At 31.5% G+C, this 27,706-nt stretch overlaps 2 protein-coding genes and 1 pseudogene across 3 annotated transcripts; all 3 read left to right on the top strand.

Annotated features, from left to right (window-relative positions):
* The first annotated feature begins 1,377 nt into the window (after positions 1 to 1,377).
* LOC107913923 (uncharacterized) lies at positions 1,378 to 5,257 on the top strand. Of its 2 annotated transcripts, none has more exons than XM_016842591.2 (2): positions 1,378 to 1,532; positions 1,635 to 5,257. In XM_016842591.2, the coding sequence occupies exon 2, from the start codon at positions 1,813 to 1,815 to the stop codon at positions 4,999 to 5,001; it is 3,189 nt and encodes a 1,062-aa protein (XP_016698080.1). In that variant the 5' UTR covers positions 1,378 to 1,532; positions 1,635 to 1,812; the 3' UTR covers positions 5,002 to 5,257. The 2 variants fall into 2 exon arrangements, with proteins under 2 accessions (XP_016698080.1, XP_040958969.1); XM_041103035.1 differs by having other exon boundaries at positions 1,382 to 1,532; positions 1,874 to 5,257.
* A 6,657-nt stretch (positions 5,258 to 11,914) lies between these two features.
* LOC107913924 (pleiotropic drug resistance protein 1-like) lies at positions 11,915 to 18,967 on the top strand (annotated as a pseudogene).
* A 4,929-nt stretch (positions 18,968 to 23,896) lies between these two features.
* On the top strand, positions 23,897 to 25,220 carry LOC107915864 (probable inactive 2-oxoglutarate-dependent dioxygenase AOP2). Its single transcript, XM_016845061.2, has 3 exons — positions 23,897 to 24,322; positions 24,407 to 24,731; positions 24,821 to 25,220. The coding sequence occupies exons 1-3, from the start codon at positions 23,949 to 23,951 to the stop codon at positions 25,061 to 25,063; spliced, it is 942 nt and encodes a 313-aa protein (XP_016700550.1). The 5' UTR covers positions 23,897 to 23,948; the 3' UTR covers positions 25,064 to 25,220.
* Positions 25,221 to 27,706: the final 2,486 nt, after the last annotated feature.

The raw sequence follows: 27,706 nt of genomic DNA, 5'->3' as shown, positions 1-27,706 counted from the left end.
TTAATTTTATAATTTTATTTAAAAATAGGCTTATTTGTCATAAAGTCCTTAAAAATGATAATAAAAAATTTAAACTCTTGTATCAAATTCGTACCCATTAAGCTCCTGTTGTTGACTAAAATAATCAATTAAGTCCTGTTGTTAATGATTTTCATCATTAATCATGTTGACTGTTAAAATAAATTGATAGAACAATCAAATGGTGATATATGATAGCTTCTGGTTTAATCTAATATTTTTCTCATAAAAATTATAAAAAATTAGATAAAAAAATTATAAAAAAAATCAGAAAACATTATTAAAAAATTAAATATTAAAAATATTAAAATTGATATAAACTTATTAAAAATTATAAATATATAAAAAAACTTATAAATATTATAAAATATAAAAAATTAATAAAATTTATTTAAAATATTTAAAATAAAAATGTATTAGAATTCTTTAAAAATAATAAAAATTGTAAAAAAATATAAAAATATATTAAAAGCTTGAATTGGATCGGTTAGCCGAAAATCGACAAGGGTACCGATTTGGGGAAAGCCATTAGACCAGTTAGCCTGGGAATCGGGCGGTTGAACCTATTTTTTATTGTTTTAGTATTTTTATCAAACCAAAATTTCATTATCCGACTATTACCATATGTCAAAATGAAATATTCTAATCAAGGTTTTCAGAATCGAATCAGTGGTTGATTCGATCAGACCACCTATTTGCAGTTTGATTGATCTGTCCAAGTCAATTAAATAAAACATTAAAAAATAAAAAAATATATATTAAAAAAATTGGTTCAACCGTTTGGTTCCCAAGTCAATCAGTCTAATGGATGATATCCTTGTTAATTTCCATCTGATTAGTCCAACCGGTTGATCCAATCCGATCCAATTCAAGTTTTTTTTTATTATGTTTTTTTAGTAATTTTTATAAGTTTATATAAATTTTAGATATATATTTATAATTTTAAAGATTTTTATAGAATTTTAATACGTTTTTATAAATTTTTAAATATATTTTATTATTTTTATAATTTATTAGATTATTTTATATTTTTATAATATTTAATATTTATAAATTTATATCAATTTTTATATATTTTTTAAATTTTTTAAATTTAATAATTTTTAAAATTTTTGATTATTTTTTATATTTTAATAATTTTTATGATTTTTTATAATTTGTATGATAAAAATATTAGATTAAAAAAAATTAGCTAGTGATACCATCTTACTGATCTACCAATTTATTTTAACATAATCAATAACGAAAATTATTAATGAGAAAAATTAATTAATGATAGATGCTTCAAATTTAATAGAGAAACTTAATGAAGTATGAATATGGTTTGGGTGAAATTAATTAAAGGCAAAAAAAGAAAAAAAAAAGACAAACAAACAGAAATAGAAGTTGACCTCTTACGCTACAACCACTTTCCAAGTCTTTCATTTTAAGCATTCTCTTAGATCCAAAGTTTCACCAACTGAAGTTCCCAGAAATCTTTGCAACAGCTTTAACTGTCACTACCAAAATTTCAGGTTTGTTTTCTTTCTTTTCTTTTTATTCTACTAAATTTTGTTCATTGAATTTGCAAAACCACCCACCTAGCTATAAGCTCGAATCCGATGCTCTTGCTGTAGATCAATGCTTATGTAGTGACTACAACTTCAGTTTTGGTGCGGACGCAGCAAAACTGCTGTATTTGTAAACTTCGTTTTGTTCTTTGAGAAATTGGGTTTTGATTTTTAATGGTTTCTAGGAAGTGGGTAGCTGAGAAATATTGAGAAAAGAGATTGAATATTGAAAATTTTTAGAACCATGAGGAGTGTATATGTGGCTGTTGTTGTTGTTTGTATAATGTGCGAGATGTTTATCTTAGGGTTGACAAATTATGTTCCAGAAGTGGAGTTTGAGTTTAAAAAAGAATCTTCTATGGAAGTGGAACACAATTATGAAAGAATTGGTGAGGTAAAGAAACATTGTAAATCAGTTCTATCATCAGCTTCTGAATTCAAAGCTGAAGATAATAGGATAGCTGATATAAAAGAGGAGCTCAATTTCGGGTATGGGGATTGGTGGCAGGATGTTGGTGATGCTCCTATTATGCCATTTGATGATAGAGATATCCCTAAGAATTTGTCACAGCCTCCCTCTAATATATCTTCTTTCTGGATCACAAATGTCGATCACAAACATCGGACTAAGAAGTATGTAAGTGTCAGTGGCATTTTGATGTTGGGCATAACACTGGATACTTCATTTGCGGAGAGGCCATACAAGGGTAGTCCTCGATTTCAGATATGGCCTGCTCATACTCAGCTTGCGATTTCATTCGAAGGGATTTATATGGAAAACAAACGGAATGGTGGAGAAAGAGTGATGTGTTTGTTAGGGGATGCAATGTTGCCATCTCGGGAGTCTGACTCGAGCAATCCATGGGAATGGGTGAAGGACTCTGATCAAAACAACAACCAGGTACCCCTTTTGCAAGATGATCAAATATTGCTTGTTCTTCGCTACCCCTTGACACATACTTTGACAAATAAGGTGATACGAGGGGAGTTGAAAAGTTTAAATCCAAAGTCAAATGCTAAGTACTTTGATCAGGTTCACATTTTGGGACAGATGCTCAAGTCGACAAAATATGAATTTGGGTCTGAGAAGATTGTATCCAAGGCATGTGATCCTTATCCATATCGAGATAACTTGATGAGTTCTGGCATCAGTGTTTACAAAGGAGGTAGTTTCTGTGCAATTCTTGAGAAAGTTACTAATAGTGGACCTTTCACTGTTGTGCCAAACTGGAAATGCGACAGCGCAGATGACTACTGTAGTAAGCTGGGTCCTTTTGTATCAGATCAAGAGATTAAAGCCACAAATGGGAGCTTCAAGGATGTCATGCTTTACATGCAGGATGTCAGGTGCAAGCCAACTAGTGGGCATCGAAATGATAGTGTGGCAAGAGTTGCTGCAGTTTTTCGGGCCACTCCTGCATCGGAGGATCAGTATAGAGTGCAATGGAGGTCTGGGCTTAGCAACATGACTCTAGCTGCTGAAGGAATCTGGAATTCTTCCAGCGGGCAGCTTTGCATGGTTGGTTGTCTTGGCATAGTAGATGCAGAAGGGAGTAGCTGTAACTCTCGTATATGTTTGTATGTTCCTCTGTCGTTCTCCTTAAAGCAGCGAAGCATTATTTTTGGGAGTATTTCGAGTACTGATAGAAGTAATAAGCAATACTACCCTTTATCATTTGAAAGGTTAGTGAGGCCCTCAGAGCTGTGGAATTATTTCAGAGTGTCACATCCTTATTATAGTTACTCAAAAATCCAATCAGCTGGTGCAATCCTAGAAAAAAATGAGCCCTTCAGTTTTGGAACTCTTGTCAAGAAATCCTTGCTGCAATTTCCTAAACTAGACGACACTGATGACTTTTTGTCCAGCCTTTCTTTTCTTGCAGAAGATCTGACCCTTCAAATCTCTGCTGTTCCTGATCCTTTTTCAAATTCTCATCCTCCGAGAGTTGATATTCAGATGGATATTTTCTCAATTGGTCCTTTGTTCGGGCGCTATTGGTATTCAAGAAATGCGACAACTACAGGAGAGACACCTTACCACACTAAAGCTGAATACACCGAAAAGCAGCTCCTTTTGAATGTATCAGCTCAACTAACCATTATTGGAAAAGATTATAGCAATTTTTCTGTTCTTTTTCTGGAGGGTCTTTATGATCCGCATTTTGGAAGGATGTACCTTGTTGGCTGCAGGGATGTTCGAGCTTCATGGAAGATCTTATCTCAGACCATTGATCTAGAATCGGGGTTGGATTGCTTGATTGAAGTCATAGTGTCTTACCCACCAACTACTGCACGGTGGTTGTTCAACCCAACTGCAAGAATCTCCATATCTAGTCAGAGACCTGAAGATGACCCACTATATTTTGGAATGATTAAGCTTCAGACTCTGCCAATTATGTACAGGAAGCAGAGGGAGGATATTCTCTCTCGGCGGGGTATTGAGGGAATCCTCTGTGTTTTGACTCTTTCATTTGCAGTTGCTTGCATTTCTAGTCAGCTATTTTACCTCAATCAGGATGTTGATTCCTCTCCTTTTATTTCCCTTGTTCTGCTGGGTGTCCAAGCCCTTGGGTATAGTCTTCCTCTTATTACTGGTGCTGAAGCTCTCTTTAAAAGAGAGGCTTCTGATTCTTATGAAATGCAATCTTATGACCTTGAGAAGAGTCAGTGGCTGAATTTGATTGATTACATGGTGAAGCTTCTCGTGCTGGTGATGTTCCTTTTGACTCTGAGGCTCTGCCAGAAGGTGTGGAAATCTCGGATCAGATTACTTTCACGAGCCCCACTCGAATCACATCGTGTCCCAAGTGACAAGCGAGTACTTATTGCAACCCTTACCATACACGGCATTGGGTACATAATTGTTCTGATCATTCATGCTGTTAAAACCAGACAGATGCCGCTTCAAACCGATAGGTTTATAGATTCAAGGGGCCGTTCCCGAACACTACGGGAATGGCAAATTGAACTAGAGGAGTATATTGGCCTGGTTCAAGATTTCTTCTTGCTCCCCCAAGTCATTGGTAACTTGATGTGGCAAATCGATTGTAAACCTCTGAGGAAACTCTATTTCATTGGGATTACAGTGGTCAGACTTCTCCCTCATTTATACGACTATATAAGAGCTCCAGTTCCCAATCCTTACTTTGCAGAGGAGTACGAGTTTGTAAATCCGACATTGGACTTCTTCTCAAATTTTGGGGATGTTGCCATTCCCATCACAGCAGTTTTGCTTGCAGCAGTCGCCTATTGTCAGCAAAGGTGGAACTATGATCAGCTTAGCCATATTCTGACCTTCAGGCAATGTAGGCTTCTTCCTGCAAGATCAAGAGCTTATGAGAGGTTGTCTTCCAAGCCTTTTGAAGCTGAGCTTGCCTCTGATGTTAACCAGAGTACCTCAAATAAGCTAGAGGAAGAGGATGATGAAGAATAGTTAAATTCCTTCTCAACATTACTGAGAGAAACATGTGTGAATGTGTTTGTTTTCCAAGTATAACATGTTGGCATCTATCCTGCATATTTTAATCAATAGAAATCAAAAACAATTTTCAGAACTTGACCTTGCCTTTATCTTTTGTTTAAATATCAGGATATTATTGCTGCACTTCTGAGGGTGTATTTGCAAATTCTACTTGGAGTTGTATCTAACAATAATTAAAATGCTATCCAATATGAAACCTATTATGCTATGATCTGTTGTTGATGATATGGTTAATTTTCCCAGGCAGTGAATGTGTTCTATAAAAAATTAATCCATATATATTCTGTTTCTCTGGAAATCTAAACTTGCTTTATGATAGACTGCAATGTGTAAGCCCAAATATCACTTGCTATACTTTGCGAAATCTATCATCAAACATAAAATAAACTTATTAAATTTTAATTAAAGCAAATCATTAATCATTACATGAATAAACCAGTTTATGGGTTTGGTGGCACTTTTCCATCCAAATTCAAATTAAATAATATAATGTTTTAAAAATATTAATATTTTTTTTGTCTTTTTTGATATCTAAACTTGACAATTAAACCTATTTTGACGGTCTTTAAACTTGAAAAAATATAAAATTTAATATTATATCATGTTATTATTTAAAAAGAAAAATATAAGTACGAAAGTGAATCTAATTACTTATTTCTGAGATAAAAATTTGCACTAACCCTATTTTCAAAACTAAATTACTATGACAAATTATATAAAACATGTAACGATAAGTACAACACAAACACAAAATAAATAAACAAATTAGTTTTCAAACATAACCACAACAAACTATGCAAATTAAATGGAAATGTGTCAAAATCTACTTAAGAAATTATATTAATTTATATTTAATATAGTCACAATATATTTTCTTTATTCCACAAAGAGATTAAAAAAATTTATTATTTATCTTATTTTTAATATTTTATTATACATTTATAGAACACTTGTCAACACCCTGACTCTACTTGTGAAGTTTAAAAACTCCACTAGCAGTGTATCAAATATTTCCCCTACATAAAATAGTATAAACACAACCATGATACAAAAATAACATACACATTTTTAAAAAAGAAAATTATTTGATGCAAACTTCACAAGCAGGGTTAGGAAGTTGATAAGTTAATGATTTAGTAAAATATTAAAAAATAATTTTTTAAGAAGAAACACATGGCAGTTTTCTTAAGTTCCTTGGGAATTAAAAAATACTAAATATTAACCCTTTTAAAAAAAGTATAATAAAAAACAAAAGACAATTCTATAAAGAAAAAGGAAAAAAAAAATTCTATGCAAAAGTATCATGGAGGTCCTTGTACTAAGAGTTAGATTTTATTTTACCCCCTATATTCAAAAAATTAGTCATTGTACGTTAGATGAAAGAGCAAACTGATCATTTCTGTTAAAAGTTTTAAACATTTTTATAGTTAAAAATTAGCATGGTTGACAAAATAATCAGACAATAATACATGGCATGCCAACGTCATGTCTACCTCATTATGACGTATAAGGACTAATTTTTAATAGAAGAAATGAATGGAATTTTTAACAGAAGAATTAATTTGTTATTTAATTTAACATTCAATAACTAATTTGTCTTTTTTTTGGTAAAAGGGTCAAAATGTATTCCAATTCTTAATACAAAGACTTCTATGGTATTTTTACCAACAATCCTCCTATGAAATCACAACTTCTTTATTCTCCTATGAATACACAATATGATAATCAAACCAAATAGATATAAATAATACTGGTATGATGGGAATAAAAAAAATTATATAATAAATTTTAAAAAAAGTTGAAACAAAAATTAAATGTGACTTTAGTTGAAATGACAGTTAAATTTATAAATATAACGAGATCTTAAGTAACTAAAATTCGATTAAGCCAAAACATTTTAAAAGAAATTATAACCATAACCTCATATAACATGTATAAATTTTGAAAGTTAAAAGAAACCTATCGAAATACAACTTAAACTTTCAATGGTCTAAAAGCATAAAAAATCTGAAAATTTTAAAGAAATGTAATAATATCTAAAATCAGAAGTTATAAAAATATTAAAAGAGTTACTCAGTAAGCAACCGACATTTCCTTTGGTTGGGTTAAGTAGGAATACAGAAAAAAATATTTAGGCCAAACATTTAGTTAAAAATACAGAAGTGCAAACTTTATAGGCAATCTGTAATAAAATAATTCAAAAACATATTTCGTGTCAAAACTTTTTACAGCTATGTTCACCCTTACTCCCGGTAACAAATATCAAAAACTTTAGTGACAATGACAATTAACCTCAAATACAATTTACCCTAGTATTAGTGGGTTGAAAACCACTGGCATGGTTGAAAGCACAAAATACATGTCAAACATGGCCAACATTTAACCCTATTGACAGGGCCAGAAAATATCATATTAAGATCAAATTCAAAATCATGAAAAATCAAAATGCTTGTAATGTTGTAAACGTATATAAAATATATTCTTATACAAAAACAATTAAAAATAAAAATTTCGATAAATTTTAAACTTCATTAAAACTCAAAATTTATTTGATAGTTCGACAATGTAAAAAAAATGAATTTAAAAATTAAATACAGTACTAAAACTTTGAATTCATTTTCTTAACCAAAACATTGAAAGTCATCACAATCTATCTAGATTTTCTAGGTTATAAACTTAAAATTTTATATGTTTTAAATGCTTCCATTTAAAAATTGTTGAGTAAATTAAAAATATAAAAGAAGAATATTATCCTCAAAATAAAATTTATTACTTTATAAAACATAAATAATTTTTAATAATTTTATAATTGAGTTGAGTAAGTAACACAAATTTAGCAAACAGTAAAACATATAGTATAGATAAATCTTTTAAATATTTAAAACTAGTTGAAATTTATAGATGTGCAAGCTAATTAAATTTATTAGAGAAGGGTGGGGTTTGAGTTTCTTTTAATAAGTTAAAATGGCGAAGGGGTTATTTACCCGGGTCAAACTTTTTAAAATGATTATATAAAGGTCAATTCTTTACGTAGATAAAAATTTTTCACGTAATTCAATTCATTCTATATTAAAAGTTAAGTTAGAATAAAATATATAACAACTGAATCATATATTACTTTAAAAGGAAGAAAAAAATATAAATATAAATTGAAACTTGATATACTACATTAGAAAAACTCTTATTTAAACGCTTTCAGAAAAAAAAACTGATAATCATTTGAACACTTTAAAAAATTTAGCTTTCGTTTAATCACTTTCGTAAAAATTCGATTATTATATAATTAGTTTATAATGTTAGATGAAGGATGAGTGGGATTTGGGTGCATTTGATAGAACCCTAAAAGTTAAATGTTTAAATTAAAAGGGTTGGCAAAATGGCAATTCCCAAACAACCACAATTTAATTTCGTCCTGCATGAATAACGAGGAGGACGGTTAAGTTACATCAATTCCCTTGCAAGAAGACATTGTAATGTTCAAATCCTGTTTTTATGCATAAAAATAAATAAATATAGATATGTTTTAAAAACTAAAATAAGATTACAAAATGGGAACATGAAAAAGAAAATATAAATTATGAAGAGTTCCATTTAATTTGCAAGATGGAAGTTGGGAAGTAGTATTAATTGGGAGGAAAATAAAAAAAGTAAAGAAAATGACGTGGTTGTGTTTTCCATTAATTTCCTACCTTTTCTTGTGTTTTTTTTCTTAATGTTCATATTGATACGACCACCTGCTCACGTGACTTATAAGGCCGTTCGAAAAGGTATGTAAAGATGTAAAAGCTAAGGATAAATTAACATTTAAATCTATCTCTCTTTATCTATAATCATGGCAAAATAAGCACCCGCCTGAAATTTCTTTTATGTCAATCTCATCTTGTAACGATTTGAATATGCAAAAATTTGAATTTAAGAGAGCCTGAGCCTAAAATCGACTTGAGCCCAAGCTCGAGAGAGATCTAATCTAAAACTCGAAAAGTTTGAATTTGTAACAAATTAACATAAATAATTAGGTTAAAATATGTCATAAGTCTTTGTACTCCTCACAAATTTAAAATTTAGTCACTATATTTTTATTTCCAATAATTTAGTCTAATACTTTTCAGATTTCAAAATTCAGGTCTAATTGTTAACACTGTTAATTTTTTTGTTAACTTTATTGATGTGTCATTTTGAAATAAAAAAAAAATACTCACTTGTAAGTCATGCAACTAAAAAAGTGACGTTATAATAAACTTAAATTGATCAAAATAAATATAACGATTGAACTTGAATTTTGAAATTTGAAAAAAAAAAGTACAAGGACTAAATTCTAAATTTACAAAAGATAGGGACTTCTAGCATATTTTAACCTAATAATTAATCTAATTATATGATGATATTTAAAATAAAAAATGATAACTATTTAATTTATGAAAATATATTTTAAATATTATATAATTATATTTAAATTTATAATTAACAATAAATCTTTTATGTTAAATTATAAATTAAAATAAATTTTAATGCAATTATTATATATGCATAATAAGTATTCAAAGTTACAAAATTTAATTTTAATTATTACATAAAATATATAATGATCCAATATATTAATTTAATATATGAAATCAAATTTACTTACCAAATTTGTTAAACTTTGGGTTAATGAAAATTTAAAATTTGTATATATTTATTGTACCCATAATTCATATGAAAAATATCATGAAACCCTCTTAAAATAATATTTCTTGTTAATTTGAGGTATTTTGATGAATATTAAATTATTTGAATTATGAAACTGATCAAATAACACGACTTTTGTATTCATTTTTAGTAGCCTCTAAAACCTTTATAACAAAACAAAATGGGGTATACAAGGGTACATGGACAATATTTGGACAATTTGTTATCATATTTTAACATTTTATGGCTTTTGCTAGAATTTTTTTTATTAATTACTGATAATCATTATGATTTTTTAATATTTTTTATTTTTAAATAATTTGTTACAGCTTCTTAAAAATTTTATAATTTTTTTATCATATCTTGAGGGACATCTAGAATGAACTAGACAAATAAATGTCTATATTCAAATAAATTTGGAAGTTTATTTGTCCAGTTTCATTCTACGTGTATTTTTTAATTTCTTTCCTTATAATTTTTAGGATACTAGTTTTTTTAATGTATATGGTATGTGGCATGCCACATGTTAGCTTCTAATTGATTTTGTCAATTGCATGTGTCTATTAACAATTAAATTGATCAATGACGGTTTTCATTATCAGAAGGGCGTAGTTGAATCTTTTATGAATTTAATTGATTTTTTTTAAAAAAAATTCCAAAATTTTTTAACTCTTAAGACTAAATATAATAAATATATTTTAATATTTAAAATTTAATAATAAAATAAAAATATTCAAATGTGAACTTAGTAACATAATAGATAATAAAGATTATTTTTGTCAATTTAAAAATTTTACTGAAATCCAAATTTGTGCCTTATATAAATTCTAGATAATAATTCAAATAAATAAAATTTATATATGTATCATATAACCATAAATGTTACCTACAAATAAACAAAAAAAGTTATTACATAAAAGTTGATATACATATCATATAATAATATTAATTATGTTTATAAAATTATTATATCTTATATTTTTTAGTTATGTTATATACAATTTTCTATTAAAATAATATATATAATATTTTATCTATAAGAAGTGAATTTGTATGTGTTATCGTAATGTTAAAGTAAAAGTAATTATTAGGTTTGAAATATAATTTATAAAACATCAAAATTATTTGAATCTATTCAAGTCCACTCGCCCAACTTAAACCTCTGTTGAATCTGGAATAATCGGAGTTTGAAAAAAAATCGAAATTTGAAAAGACTTGAATTTGAACACCCTAAGCTTGGAAAGAATTTGAGCCTGAGAACATTCGAGTCCGAGCTAATCCAAACTCGAAGTAATTTGAATCTGAAGACAATCTAGTCCAAATCTATATGAGCTAAAATATAATATTTCACTTGTTAAAAATCCTAATTAATTATTCATTTTAGTGGCTTTTAAAATAAAATAAAATATTAATTATACTTTTATTTTTATTAATAAAATTTATTTTATCTATGGAAATTTTAAATTTCGAATGGCAAATACCACTTTAGAACAAGTGACTGTGTATAACTTTATTTGACCTTTTATTTTGGGTAAAATTTTAAAAAAAGTCCCTCAAATATATTGCTTTGTTTAAATAAGTATTTATATATTTTCAAGTAAAAGGTTAATTTATGTTAAGATGAGTTTGGAGTTTGTTTGAGTGCAAATTAAATGTTAGGACTCTTATTTTCAATTTTAAGATAAATGTTGGAAACAAGACAAGATCGCATACCATATACATATATATAAAAGAGGAAGACATTCCTCATTCTAATTTTTGATTATACAATAATCATATAATCATCTACTTTATGATTTAATACCGAGAGGAATTAGAAAGGTCTTTTTACGTTTGTTTTAAAAAATTATAAACATTAGCCATACTAATTTATTTTGGTTTCTACTAGTAACAAATAAATGTTCAAAATGAACCATCGAGTGGTGGCACTGGCAAAGAGATGAGTCAAAGATGGGCGGTTCTTCAGTTTCCACACTGTTTTTATTACGCGACAGACCACCCATGGACTTTCACAAGGTTTTTTGGGAAAATTCCTTGTTTTATGAAGAAAACAAAACTAACCGAAAGAGATTATATAATACTGTGATTCTACGTTATTTTTATTATTTTAATGACAAATCAGATTTTTCTAAATTTCATAATTTTATCCAATCTCTTCCTCTTGGATATATATATATATATGTATATATATAGCAAGAACTAACAAATTTTTTTGACAACATACATCCTGTTTCTGTTTTCTTTTGGTGTTTCAGTTTTCAAAGTTGTAGTGTTTTTCCTCAATTTAAATTCTCTCTTTTTTCTTCGTTTTATACTTGGAAACTAAAACTACATTCTTTTTGCTTTGATTTCAGCTCCTAAAACGTGAAGTTTTTGATAAGTCTTGGGGGGTGTTAGCGTATTTTGGTAATGCAGGGTGCTGATATTTATAGAGCTAGTGGTAGTTTACGGAGGAGTCCTTCGGCATGGAGAAACAATGATCTGGAGGTATTTTCAAGGTCTTCTCGAGAAGAGGATGATGAAGAAGCTTTAAAGTGGGCAGCACTTGAGAAACTACCTACTGTTTCTCGTCTCAGGAAAGGTATATTGACTAGTTCTGAAGGTGGTGCCAGTGAAATCAATATTCATGACCTTGGTTGGGTAGAACGGAAGGCTTTGCTTGAGCGGTTGGTTAAAGTAGCAGAGGAAGATAATGAGAAGTTCTTGTTGAATCTCAAGAACCGTGTAGCTAGGTATACAACTTTTTCTTTTTAACGTTTGGTTACTAGGAAAATGCAATGGAAAGAATTTAAAGATCCAGTCTCATGTAATGATAACGGTATGAAATGAGTCCTTTTTTTTCAGGGTTGGCATTGATTTTCCCACAATTGAAGTCCGGTTTGAACATCTAAATATTGAAGCTCAAGCTTTTGTTGGGACGAATGCTTTGCCCACAATTCTTAATTTCATTACTAGTTTATTTGAGGTAGCAACCTGGAAACATACTCTTTACTTTTTACCATTTAAGAGTTTTGTTTTCTTAGTATCATTTCTCAAGTTTCACTTTGTATTGTAAATTACAGGGTTTCTTGATTGATATGGGTATTCTTTCTAGTAGAAAGAAAAAGCTGACCATCCTCAATGATGTCAGTGGCATCATTAAGCCGAGCAGGTAACAATGGTGATATTAATTTTTATTTTTATTATGAAATTAAAAGTTGTGGCGATTCTAGATTTACTCTGTCATTGTTCTCATGTACTTATTACAGGTTGACATTGCTTTTGGGTCCTCCAAGTTCTGGGAAGACCACTCTTTTGTTAGCTTTGGCTGGAAAACTTGATCCTGCTCTCAAGGTGCTTGCCTTTTGCCTTTTGCGTCAACTTCTTTGTCATTGTTTTGATATCTAATTTGATAGTGGAATTCTTTCGCAGTGTTCGGGGAAAGTGACATATAATGGGCATGGCTTGGATGAGTTTGTGCCACAGAGAACAGTTGCCTATATCAGTCAACATGATCTTCACATTGGAGAAATGACTGTGAGGGAAACTTTGGCCTTTTCTGCAAGATGCCAAGGGGTTGGAGACCGCTATGGTAAGTTTGATTTCCAACCCTTTTGTTCTTTTTCCCGCTATTGGAACAATATGAATGCTGTTTTTTTAAACCTTTAAAGCTTGAAAATTTGTTGTTTTGGGGGTTTACAGAGCTGTTAGCGGAGTTGTCAAGAAGAGAGAAACAAGCAAACATTAAACCTGATCCTGATATGGATGTTTACATGAAGGTAAGAACTAAATTAAGATATGGATTGACATTTTCATTCATGACAACAGGAAAGAGTTGATTGATAATCAGATTTGGGATTTAAATTAAGATTGAATCTGTATGACAAGGATGTCCATATATTTGAGAGAACCATGTATTCTTCATCATTTACTTGTCTTTTCTAATATTTCAGGCAGTAGCAACAGAAGGTCAGGAAGCAAATGTAATCACAGATTATGTTCTAAAGGCAAGAGTTGTAAAAATTTGAAGTATATTGAAAGACTTGCAAGAAGCACTGTTATAGATGAAAATTTCATTACTTATTGAGTACTTTGCTAAAAATTTTGTAGGTTTTAGGACTAGAAGTATGTGCAGACATTATGGTGGGAGATGAAATGTTAAGGGGTATCTCTGGAGGACAGAGGAAGCGTGTCACAACTGGTAAGTCATGATATCAATTAATCCATTCATTCGATACGTAAATTTCCCTAAACTTTTTATCATGACATTTGAATCTGTTAACCCATTTAGGTGAAATGCTGGTTGGACCAGCAAAGGTACTGTTTATGGATGAGATATCTACTGGTCTGGACAGCTCCACAACTTTCCAAATTGTGAACTCCCTCAAGCAAACTGTTCACATCCTTAATGGAACTGCAATCATCTCTCTTCTCCAACCAGCTCCAGAGACTTATAATCTATTTGATGACATCATTCTCCTTTCTGACGGCCAGATAGTATATCAGGGTCCTCGTGAACATGTGTTGAGCTTCTTTGAATCTATGGGCTTCAAGTGTCCGGAGAGAAAAGGAGTGGCTGACTTCTTGCAAGAAGTAAGTTTTGATGGAGGTTTTGATCCTTTTTTCCCATTGGGACCAAGTTGCTCTTCTATCGCATTTACCTCGACTTTGTTCATTCGCAGGTTACATCAAGGAAAGATCAACAACAGTATTGGGTACATAAAGATCAACCTTATAGGTTTGTCACAGCCAACGAATTCTCTGAGGCATTCCAATCATTTCATGTGGGAAAGGAACTTAGAGATGAACTTGGTGTTCCATATGAAAAAACAAAGAGCCACCCAGCTGCTTTGACAACCAAAAAGTATGGTGTTGGAAGGAAAGAGTTGCTCAAAGCTTGCATCTCAAGGGAATATCTGCTGATGAAGAGAAACTCTTTCGTGTACATTTTCAAGTTTATACAAGTATGAACTAATGAAACTCGATTCTTGTACTACAATTATCAAGGTTTAAACAACGACTCTTTAACTTTATTTTCTTTGTGCTACCAGCTAACAATAATGGCATTCATTACTATGACGCTCTTCCTGAGGACTGAGATGAGAAATGATTCAATTGAAGGGGGAGGAATCTATATGGGGGCCTTGTTTTTTGGCTTGATCGCAATCATGTTTAATGGGATGTCTGAGATTTCTATGACCATTGCTAAGCTTCCTGTCTTTTTCAAGCAGAGAGACCTCCTATTCTTTCCTTCTTGGGCATATGCTTTACCAACATGTATACTCAAGATCCCCATCTCATTTCTAGAAGTTTCCTTATGGGTGTTTCTTACCTACTATGTCATTGGATTTGATCCGAATGTTGAAAGGTAAAGAAAATGAATTGACAATAAAAATATCGAGGAGAACTTGACTAGTACCATTTATAGTATAGTTGCTTGTTTATTAGCTCTGATCTAAATTTATGTGAAAGTGATTTGTCTGGCACAGGTTGTTTAGGCAATACCTCATCCTTGTTCTGGTGACCCAAATGTCTTCAGGATTGTTCCGATTTATTGCTGCAGCTGGTAGAAACATGGTTGTCGCTAACACTTTCGGAGCTTTTGCTTTGCTCATACTTTTTGCATTAGGTGGCTTTGTCCTATCACGAGGTACATATGAGAAGTCCTAAAAATAGCTCAAAAGATTGAACTTTTGATGGAAAATGGAATTTGTAATTGATTTTCTTTGTTCAATGTCACAATGTCACAGATGATATAAAGAAATGGTGGATATGGGGCTACTGGATTTCCCCTATGATGTATGGACAAAATGCATTGATGGTTAATGAATTCCTTGGAAACCAATGGAGAAGAGTAATGCTTTGAATTTGTAATGTCTACTGATTTCTGAATATTATCTCCTAATAATCTAATGATATTTTATGTCTTCTTTCATATTGAAGATTCTTCCGGGCTCAAATGAACCACTTGGAATTACAATTTTAAAGTCTAGGGGTTTCTTCCAAGATCCACGGTGGTATTGGTTCGGAGTAGGGGGATTGCTTGGATTCATAGTATTGTTCAACTTCTTTTATACTATGGCGCTTGCCTATTTAAAGCGTGAGTATAGCTTTATTGGCAGCTACTTATAGTCTTAAGAACTTATATTTCTTTCAAATTGAGTGTTATTTTCTTACTCATTTTTGCAAATAAATATGCAGCTTTTGAGAAGATTCAGGCTGTAATATCAGAAGAACTCGAAGAAAAAGAGCAAGCCGAAAGTAGCTCAGGTGGTGTAACTAGTTCAAGTATTAGAGCTCATTTAGTTTTTACATCCTTGTGTTTGTGTACAAGTTGATGTGTATGTTCTAAATATAATCGAAATGCAGAGGTTCAAGATGACACTAAAACAAGCATCTCATCCAAGTCATCGTCTATGGATGAAGTAACCACTGGGAACAAGAAAAAAGGAATGGTTCTTCCATTTGAACCACATTCCATCACATTTGATGACATTATCTATTCAGTTGATATGCCACAGGTAAGATAAAGTTCCAATGTATGAATATCATATATTTGTTCAGTTTATGTCCTAATAAGAGAGCGTATTTGATTGGATTGAAACTATACAGGAAATAAAAGAACAAGGTGTCAATGAAGATAAATTGGTGCTATTAAAGGGTGTTAGTGGTTCTTTTAGACCAGGAGTTCTCACAGCTCTCATGGGTGTTAGTGGCGCTGGCAAAACCACTCTGATGGATGTGCTTGCTGGCAGAAAAACTAGTGGTTATATCGAGGGGAACATCACTGTTTCAGGTTTTCCAAAGAAGCAAGAAACATTTGCTCGAGTATCTGGATATTGCGAGCAAAATGACATTCACTCTCCTCATGTCACTGTGTGTGAATCCTTGCTCTATTCTGCTTGGCTTCGACTACCGGAAAAGGTCAACGCTGAAACCAGAAAGGTTGGCATTCATTGCATCCTAAGCCTTTTCAAGTTTCTTTCTCTACTTTGTTACAAGTTAGAGGTTTTTACTGAGGCAATAACACATTAATGATCCTAAGAGCAGAGGCAAACGAAATAACGCTTTTTCCTAATGATCACCGTGGCTTGAATTATATTGATGTTTTATTTCACCGTGTGTTATTAGATGTTTATAGATGAAGTCATGGATCTTGTGGAACTGAATCCATCAAGGCAAGCACAAGTCGGTTTACCTGGTGTAAATGGTTTGTCAACCGAGCAGAGGAAAAGGCTTACTATAGCTGTTGAGCTTGTGGCTAACCCCTCTATCATCTTCATGGATGAGCCAACTTCAGGGCTTGATGCAAGAGCTGCTGCAATTGTTATGAGGACAGTTAGGAACACAGTGGACACTGGAAGAACAGTTGTCTGCACCATTCATCAACCGAGTATCGACATATTTGAAGCATTTGATGAGGTGAGAAGTAAGAACTATGAAATATTAGTTTGAAAATAAGTTGGTTCTTTGCTTAATTGTATTACTGAAAAAACATGCCATTGCAGCTATTCCTTATGAAGCGGGGAGGACAAGAGATATATGTGGGGCCATTAGGATACCATTCCAAACATCTTATTGATTATTTTGAGGTGAGATAAAATAAAATACCAAAAATTACAAAGTTTGTTAACGTATTCATTTCCCTGTTCATATGTACTATATCTATAACATGATATATGTTCACCTACTTCAGGGAATTCAAGGAGTTAGCAAAATCAAAAATGGCTACAATCCAGCAACATGGATGTTAGAAGTTAGCACGACAGCACAGGAATTAGCTTTAGGTGTTGATTTTGCTGATATCTACAAAAAGTCAAGAGTTATACAAGTAATAATCAACACTGCAATAATCTGTTTACTTTAACTCAACATAAGATTATATGAGCTTGAATTTAAAACTGATGAATGTCAATTGTTTAGGAGAAACAAAACTCTTATTAAAGATTTAAGCAAACCGGCTCCTGGTTCAAGGAACTCTATTTTCCAACTCAGTTCTCTCAGCCATTCTTGACTCAGTGTGCTGCTTGCTTATGGAAGCAACGGTGGTCATATTGGCGCAACCCCGCTTATACTGCTGTGAGATTACTTTTTACTACTGTCATAGCATTGATGTTTGGGACACTGTTCTGGGACCTCGGCACTAAAACGTAAGCTATAACAAGCAAGTACAAATGCTCAGCTTCATCGTTGGACTTTTATCATATTCATATATCTATTGACACGTTGTAAATTTACAGGAAAAAAAGGCAAGATCTGGCCAATGCAATGGGTTCAATGTATGCTGCTGTTCTTTTCCTTGGCATCCAAAATGCTGCATCCGTGCAGCCCGTGGTGGCTGTTGAAAGGACAGTCTTTTATAGAGAAAAAGCTGCTGGAATGTATTCTGCCATGCCATATGCAATTGCCCAGGTAAGTCTTTTTCCTTTTTTCGTTGAAGAGTTCACTCTGGAAAGAGAATTGTTTAAAAATAGGTGCATTAGAATTGACTTTCACATCTTGCAACTGCAGGTCTTAATCGAGATACCTTATATTTTTGTTCAAGCTGTTGTGTATGGCCTTATAGTGTATGTGATGATTGGGTTCGAATGGACTGCTGCTAAGTTCTTGTGGTATCTCTTCTTCATGTACTTCACCTTGTTGTACTTCACCTTCTATGGCATGATGGCAGTGGCTGTCACTCCAAATCACCACATTGCAGGCATAGTTTCCTCAGCATTCTATGGAATATGGAATGTCTTCTCTGGATTCGTCATCCCACGCCCGGTAAGTGTTGTTTTCTCAAGTTCTTAATATATTCACTCATTTTCCGGATAACTAACTTTTTCCCCACTCCTTAATTTATAGAGAATTCCTATATGGTGGAGATGGTACTATTACATTTGCCCCGTATCTTGGACCTTGTATGGTTTGGTTGTTTCACAATTTGGAGATATTCAGGATGTCCTTGAGAATGGTGAGACAGTCGAACAATACTTGAGAAATTATTTGGGCTTCAAACATGAATTCATTGGAATTGTAGCAGTTATAATTATCGCTTTCACAATACTCTTTGGTGCAATCTTCACTGTCTCCATAAGGTTGTTTAATTTCCAAATACGCTAGAGTTTTCTTTCAATCTTTCTAGTGTTTAGCAGATCCATCTTTATAGTGCTAAGATATTAGAAAAGAAGCATGTCTACACATATTTTTCATTACAAGCTACAATTTCTTACTTCCATTGTGACATATGTATACCATCAATCCATGATTAAAAGTTCTTTTGTTTTTATTTAACAAATCCAATGCAGTCTATTTTTTTTCATTTCTGTATTTGTAAATGATAAAAGAAGCAACTTCATGGCTGAAGGTTTTTTTTTTATTGCTATGAGAACTCGTCTTGTTCAATTATGATCAAATCCAAATTTATTGGTAAACCTTTGATTAAAGGTTTCAAAAAAAAAATCAAACTAAAAAATATTCGAACCAAAAAGTTTAATAATTTGAATTTGACTCCAATTCTGAGATCAGTTGATTTTTATAATTTATTGATTTTATAATAATTTATACTTAAATAATTATATTGATGAAAATTTTAAATGAATTTAAAATAAATTTTTGTACTTGTTAATTATTTGACCAAATATTCATCATAATGTTCACTTTTCAATCTGATAATTGTGTATTTATTAATTGGTATTATTTATAAAATTATGCTACACCCAAAATAAATTATTTAACAAATCTATTTATATATAAAAAATGAGACTTTATTTTAAATGAGAAAGTAGAAATATTAAAAACTAATATCAACATTTGATAAGAATATTATATTGTAAATATAATAGTTTGGGCTGAACCCCAAACAATTTATTTTCCATCACAATTATCCAAAAAAAAAAATAAGAGGTCAAAAATTAAAATTATATCTTCTTTAATGGACTTATTATTGATGAAGTTGGATAGAAAGTGAGATGATTATAAAAAGCTTAATAGAAAAATAATATTACAAAATAAAAAGCAATCTCAACCGACAATTAACATCAACTGTAGAACAGGTTCAAGAGATCTTGCATTCAAAGACTTGGTCTACACCAATATGCCCCCCCTCAAGATGGGTAGTATGCGGCAATGCCTAGCTTGAATAGATGGCGATCAAATGCTGGTTTCTCAAGTAGCTTGGTGAATGTATCTATTAACTGATTAGTTTGTTGGGATGAACACGCATAAACAACGAAATAGAAAATGTAGAAAAGATCGAACACAAATTTTACGTGAAAAACTCTTTCGAAGAGGATAAAAATCATGGGTAAAAGAGGCTTCGGTTTTTCACTAAATGAATAAACAAACAATAGTATAATATAGAGAAAATAAACTTAAATGTACTAAACGTACAAATCCAAACCCCGAAAACAAAACTCTAACTCTCATAGAGTTCTCTAAAAAAGGGTACAAAATTCTCTCCATAGTTATCACGAAAACTCTTGTCAAAACTTATCTGCGATTACATCTTGTCACCCCCCAAAGAAAAAGCTCTAAAGTACTACTAATTGCCTTTTTAATTGGCATATCAAAACAAGGATACAAGACCCCTTTAAATAGACTAAGATTAGAGGTCTAATCATACTAAAATATCCCTAGAGAATCAGAGTTTAGCTGAGAAAAGATAGCAGAGTTTAACTGGGAGAAGAAACTCGATTTATGTGGGGGAACACGTCGCAACGTCCCCATTCACGTTGTCAGAACATCGGGAAGCTTCTCGTCGTGACGTCATCGTCTGTTCGGCCGAATATACAAGGTACACCCCACAAGTAGCATGAATATGTTTCATTCGATGCCAAGTTCCATACCTTTTACAACAAGTGATCCAAGTCACCAGTTTAGCAACTTCACTTTGTTACCTAAGATCTAGATCTCTCTTCTAAGTTTTCCTATTACAAACATAGCTTGAAAACCAAGTAATTTGCTCGTTTTCGCATTCAATGCACTGTCAATTACAAGTTCCTTAATGAATGTATAAGCGCTAAAACTCTCTATATAGAACTTATACAAATCTTAAATATTTAAACTACTTTCAACTTACTAACATACTAGATTAATTACAATTAATCTTCACTGGAAAGGAGGAAGATAATCAACACGGAGAATATCTTCAATAAGTCCAGGATATGTCTTCAAATCTTCCAGATATGTTACCATGTTACCCGATTCGATTCAATCCAATCCAATTTCTTAAAGCGGTGAAGTTGATTTTCTTGATCCAATCCAACACAATCTCTAAGATACATTTCTATAAATGGATTGGACATTATAGATGAGCTTGCACACATCAAAAATATTAGCAAAGATCACAACTCAGATTTTGTTTACAAAAATTGTCAATCTGTAAATATGACAAGTTAGGAGGCTAAGCAGTGATAGACGCAGTGGGCACTAGACTTGTTCATGGGTCGAGCTATGCACCAAGCCCAAAATTTGGGAGGGTTTAGGCAAAATTATTAGGCTAAAAAAATAGGCTTGGACAAAAAAATTAGACCCATTTAAAATATAGGCCAGGCTCGGGCCCGAGCTCGGTCTAACTCGACTCGTTTTAAGTAAAGTTTATAATACTTTATATTATATTATTTTTATATATTATGTAATAGAACACATCAAAAAATAAATCTATACTAAATATATAATACTATTCTAATGTAAAGATTAAAATAATACTAAGATGATTATATAAAAAATTTCAAAAAAATAAAAATGTATAAAAATTATTAAACATTAATATAATATAATAAAATATTTTTAAAAAAATAAAAATAATATGGGAGGGCCTAAAATAGGCTTGGGTTAGCCTTTGGCAAATATGGGCGAGTTTGGACAAGTATAAAGTATGTTAATATCATATTTAGGCCCGATTCGAACCGATTCATTATCACCTCTAATGGGCATCATGGTAGTCAATCTTGCATCGGTTTTGGTCATACTGGCTAGTGCACATCGTTCCAGTGCTAAAAGAGAATAAGCAACACTCCTTTCTGCACTGGTGAAAATTTCGGTTGGTACCGACCGCATTGGCCGAAACATGGTGTATTGGTAGATGCATAAATAAGATTTAAAAATATAAAATTCTTAACTATTATTATTATGCTAAAAACATAATTAGAATGAATTGAGCAATAAAAAAAGATTACACGGGAAAAGAATTTAACGTTTTGAGATATACTTTCACATTTAAAATATAGAAATTAAAATATAATAAAATAACCCTATCACCTAATTATCAAAGGGAAAAAGAAACATCATTCATCATTTATTGAAAAACCCTCTCACCCATTGGCTTCTTTTTTTTCTTGTTAATTTTGAATTTATTGAATGATAATTTTTATTTGTGGAGTTTATTAATGAGTATTTTATATTATTGATGAATATTTCATATTAAAATTCACTCAATATCATTTATTTAATATTTGTAAACATTTTTTTTTAAAAAAATATCAATAAATCTGAAATGATATATTGAAATAGACCGATATCGATACCTATATATTCCAATAAAAAAATGGTGCGTCGGCTACCTTAATAAGTACTGCTCGTGACACTCATCTCATAATTGCCTCAACATAAATTATTAATTATGACATTCATTATTGATTACAATAGTATTAATATGTCAATTGTTAATATATTAATCTTATTAATCTAAATCTTGTAATTTATTCACAAGTAAATTCAACCTCACTTAAACATTCAATAAATATTATTATGGGGAATATTTTTATATATATAAAAAAAACATTTAAAAGAAGAAGAATATGCTTTGTCCTTGTGAAACATGACAATTGGGTTGGTTTCGCCAGATCATTATGTATGGTGAAAGATGAGTGACAGACAAGATTGATGAAATGGAGAGTTTGTTTGTTTCAACAAACTTTATTCTGTGAAACTTAGCTCCTACAGTACAATGATTAAAATTATTAAAAAGAAAACACATCATTTTAATTATATTGACTATGGGGGACCAAATTAATTGGCAGCCTAAAATGATATATTGAACCTGGCTACAAACAATTAATAAATATATTGAGTTTGAAAAAGACATTTCATCATTCTAAACAATCAATGAGATCATCTCCCAATAATTTTAATAATGATATCCTTAATTTTTTTTATATTGAAATGTTGCCTTATTTAATGAATATGCATAACTTTGCGATTAAATACATACAAACTTGATAGCTCCGACTATATTTCAAAAAAAAAAAAAAGAAAAATGTAATTATTTTTACCCTTATGGTGTGTGTTTACTAGTATTGTAATGAAGGGAAGGGATGGTATGAGAGTATAATTTCGTTGAGACCTAAGAAAAAAAACATTAAAATATTGAGATACAAGGGCTATGCCTATGAAGATACATGCAAAGCATTAAAATATCTTCAAAAAACATCAAATAGCCAAGTCACAACATTAAAAACAAAAACAAAAGAAGAGTGAGACGGTAAATGCTTGTAGAGGAGTTAAATTTGAGAACTTGGACTGCTACATTTTTACACGGCTCAAAGGTTCCCTTTGCATCGTTGCTTTTTAAAGTCTAGAGACGAAGATGCTAAGTTCTCCTCTTTGGTACAAAAAGAATGCCCTCACCCCTTTTTAACTGTTCCTTGCTTATGCTGGTAAAAGAACCTCTCCTTAACTTCCCAGGGAGTTCATCTTTTAAACTAGAAAGATTTCCCCTATTTCCATCTTTTCAACCACATCTACTTGTAATATTATATAAGTTATAGATATAACCAGTTAACCCCACACATATATATCTTTAATTTAATTTAAAAGTTATATGAATTAACCTTTTCATTTTATGTAGAGTTAAAAATGTCACGTGGCATTAAACAGATATAAGTTGAGAATTAAGTTTATTATTACATCAATTTTTTTAATCGTCACATGTGATTTTAACAAGAGTGACCAAAATAACTGAATTATGTAACATGGGTGCTTAAATTGTAAATTTTTTACTTTTGGTGTCTAAAATAAAAAATTTTGATAATTAGGTGACTACATATACAATTTACCCTTTTAAAAAATGCATATAATAAAATAATAGTTTAGGTAAAAAATGGGAAAAAAGAAACATTACGTACCAGTACATAGTACCTGCACAGTGGAAAATAAGCTTGCTAGAATTTTATTAATTTGTTTGGTTTTTTATTAACACCTATGGTCCTTTATAAGAAACATGAAACTTGAAGAAATCTTAATCTTATCTGGGTTTGAAGGCATTAATTATGGGTTCCGAATTAACGCCCACTCTTCCAATTCTAGATTTCTCCGATGCAGAATTGAAGCCTGGAACAGATTCTTGGTTGGTAGCATGCAAAAAGGTTACACATGCACTTGAACAGTATGGTTGTTTTATAATAGAATACGATAAATTTCCATTACAACTTCACAATCAAGTGTTTTCCCTCTTGGAAGAACTGTTCCTTCTCCCAACAGAAACGAAAATGAAGAACCGATACGAAAAGCCCTTGAATGGCTATGTCGGACAAATCCCCAAGCTACCTCTCCATGAAAGCTTGGGCATCGACAACGCTACTTCTGTAGAGGGAACTCGGTTCTTCACCAATTTAATGTGGCCCCAAGGAAATGATCGTTTCTGGTATTCATCAAGATTGTTTCTCTCTCTCAATTATGTTTTGATTTGTTACTAATTGGGTTTTCTCTTTATTGCATTGCTACTTAGTGAATATATTTCCAAGTATGCGAAGGTAGCAGCGGAGCTGGATCAAATGGTGACCAGAATGATATTTGAGAGTTATGGTGTGGAGAGATACCATGATGCTTATACTGATGCAACCACCTACCTTCTACGGCTGCTGAAGAATCGAGCTCCACAGCAAAGTGAGCCTACTCTAGGGTTTATTACTCATACTGACAAGAGTTTTACGACGATACTTCATCAAAACCAAGTAAATGCTTTAGAGGTCGAAACAAGGGATGGGAATCGGATTAATGTTGACTTCTCATCCCCTTCATCCTTTGTGGTCATTGCGGGCGATGCACTCATGGTGAGTCTGCGTAACATATTATATGCTACTTGTAATCTTGTCCTTCCTATTTATTATCATTGTTCTTTTTGGTGTGTTAATTAATTTAGGCATGGAGTAACGACCGGGTACTTTCTCCAAGACACCAAGTGGTAATGAGCGGGAACATAGACAGATATTCACTGGGGCTATTTGCCTTCAACAATGGAACAATTCAAGTGCCTGAAGAGCTTGTTGACGACCTACATCCCCTCAAATATAATACCTTCGACCATTTGGGGCTCCTTCGCTTCTATCGCACAGACGAGGGATACAACTCCAAATGTCCTATTAAAGCCTATTGTGGTGTTTGATTTTCTTTGTCGTGTGAAATCTCTAATGTCTAGTTCGTAAAATCCTGGGTCTGGCTCTGGTTCCGCATATGTCCTCAAACTTGTATGAATGCTGCAATGGTTTTGTAAGCTTTTATATTGCAATTAATAAAGGACTTCAAAAAATGGGTAGACTTCACTTTTGCTGCCGTTATGGATTAATATCATTATTTTCTCTTTTCTTTTATATATTCTGCTAATTCTCAACTAGGTAACAAATAATAAAGAATTTATCAGCAAAATTTTGATACGTTGGAAAAAAAATAAATTTGAAAGATTTTGATTTAACATGAACATATAAAACCTATATGCAAACTAGTTGAAAGTTGAAATAAAGGTTTCTAAAGGCGACCCAAAAGAATAAAAGGTATACAGTGTCACTGCCAAATATGCCGAGACCAAACATAAATTAGTGACTTTGAACAAAGGCACAGTGATGTCTAATTACTGGTAAAATCATTTTCTTTTCTTTTTTTTAATAATAACAAAAATTGTTACAGTACTCGTGCCTCTTGGGAAACCCAACATGTGTCCTCCAGCAGAACCTGCACCTCAGCGAATCATGCATATTCAACTCCCTAAACTGTGAACCTTAATTAGGTAAATCTCATGTAACGTCATATCTTAGGATGTTAAGAAACAAAATCAGATCCTATTATCAATAATAAAAAGGATGGAGAAAAATGAAATGTAATAATGTTGTATGATATCATTGTACTTTTAAAAGCGTGGTCCTAATAATTATTTACACATTATGTTTAATGAAATAATTGATGATAAGTATATGTTAATGCAAAATATTGCCGCACTTGCTACTATAATAACAATCATTTTTTTTATAGAATAATTAGTGTAACACAACAGTGATATAATTATGTCGCCAATTTTAACTTGTGTTTACTTTTTTAATATATTTCACGATGGGTAAATTGTTAAAATAGTCACTTTTGTTTGTCTCAGGTTACATTTTAGTCACTTACGTTTGAAATGTTACGTTTTAATCATTTACGTTATCGTATTGTAATATTTTAGTCACTGAGCATTAATTGTCGTTGCGTTAAATCATCATTTCAAACAAAAATTTTAGGTTAAACTTTATAATTGGTCCCTATATTTTTTTCGTTTTTAGCAATTTAATTTTTTTCTTTTATGTTCTTTGAACTTTCCTCTCTTTTTTTTCCCTTTATTTTCCATTCTCTTTTCCTTCTCGCTCTATTTCCTCCCTTTTCTATTTCTTTTAACATAGTTTTTCTATGTTTTCTATTTGTTAAAACTAGTCTCTATACTTTTATTTCTTTGAACAATTTAATTTTTTTCTTTATTTTCCTTTTCTTCTTCCCCTTTATTTTTCTCTTCTCATATTCTTCACTTCAGAAACATAACCTTTACCCACCAAATAAACCAAGTTCTTGTTTCTTTCACATGATTCCTAAATTGAATTTCACTCAAAACCGAATATCAATAATTCTTAATCAAATCTCGATTTGAATATAACCTAATGTTGAAACTAAAATTGGATCTAACTAATCATTATAAAAAACCATATCCTTAATCAAATCTAAACATAAATTGAATTATTTATATTCAAAATAATTTTTTTCTGTTTCCAAACTTTTACAGAATTGTTTAGATTATTCTTTTTTTTAATTATCTGACGAATAAAATTAAGCAAACGACAAAATTAATCTAAACCTTCTTGGATATTCCCAAGCAAGCTTGATTGGAAGCCGAGCATGGATGAACCGAAGCGAGAAAGGGAGCATGGAACCAAACTAGTTTGGGTAAAGTTGAGGGTAAGTTTTGTATGGTGGTCGTTTTAGTCATTGAGAGTGTAAAGCTCGTTTGAAGAATCCGTGAAACAACGTAGTTCCAAGAGGGCGAGAATGTAGTAGATAAGATAGATAAGGTGGTCGTGGGGGTTGGTTAGGAGGTTAAGAGAACGAGATCAAGAAACTTTGTTGAGGGTGGACTGCCATAAGTCACAACTGGCGAGGTCTTCAAGTGAGGCGAACTTGTGGACTATGTCATTGAGAGATCCAAATTGGTTCGTTAAAGCGATGATGGACGATGAGGGTTTGTAATTGTGGGGTGAGAATATGCGAAGCAAGTTTTATTTTGGCTTAAGCTTTCACCTTTTTCTTTCTTCATAAAAATAAAAAAGTTCTAACAAATGGAAAAATATAGAAAAACTATGTTAAAAGAGATGGAGAATGGAGGGAAACAGAGGGAAAAGCTTAAGAGAATGGAAAATAAATAAAAAAAAGTTAAAAGAACATAAAAAAAAATTAAATTCCTCAAAACGAAAAAAATATGGGGACCAATTGTATAATTTAACCTAAAAGTTTTGTTGAAATGATGATTTAACGTGACACGTCAGCTTACCATTACACCGTTAACAGCAATTAACAATCCAGTGACTAAAATGTTACAACACGTTAACGTAAGTAACTAAAACGTAACATTTTAAACATAAATGACTAAAATGTAACCTGAGGTAAATAAAAGTGACTATTTAGATAGTTTATCCATTTCAAGATTTATCGACACTAAATGAAGTGATTTGATTTGTAGTAGGGGAGTAGATTATAGAGTCCTTAATTAGTGAGATATATATATTTATTAATA

This window comes from Gossypium hirsutum, chromosome D10, assembly GCF_007990345.1.
Source record: "Gossypium hirsutum isolate 1008001.06 chromosome D10, Gossypium_hirsutum_v2.1, whole genome shotgun sequence".
Taxonomy (NCBI): domain Eukaryota; kingdom Viridiplantae; phylum Streptophyta; class Magnoliopsida; order Malvales; family Malvaceae; genus Gossypium; species Gossypium hirsutum.
Note: the sequence above shows the minus strand (reverse complement) of the source record. Positions and strands in the feature narration are given on the sequence as shown.

Excerpts from the sequence above, each read along its gene's own strand:
- LOC107913923 (XM_016842591.2), top strand. The coding sequence starts at position 1,813 with ATGAGGAGTGTATATGTGGCTGTTGTTGTTGTTTGTATAATGTGCGAG.
- LOC107915864 (XM_016845061.2), top strand. The coding sequence starts at position 23,949 with ATGGGTTCCGAATTAACGCCCACTCTTCCAATTCTAGATTTCTCCGAT. Across the intron at positions 24,323-24,406 it reads CAAGGAAATGATCGTTTCTG|TGAATATATTTCCAAGTATG; the intron begins GTATTCATCAAG and ends ATTGCTACTTAG. Across the intron at positions 24,732-24,820 it reads TTGCGGGCGATGCACTCATG|GCATGGAGTAACGACCGGGT; the intron begins GTGAGTCTGCGT and ends TAATTAATTTAG.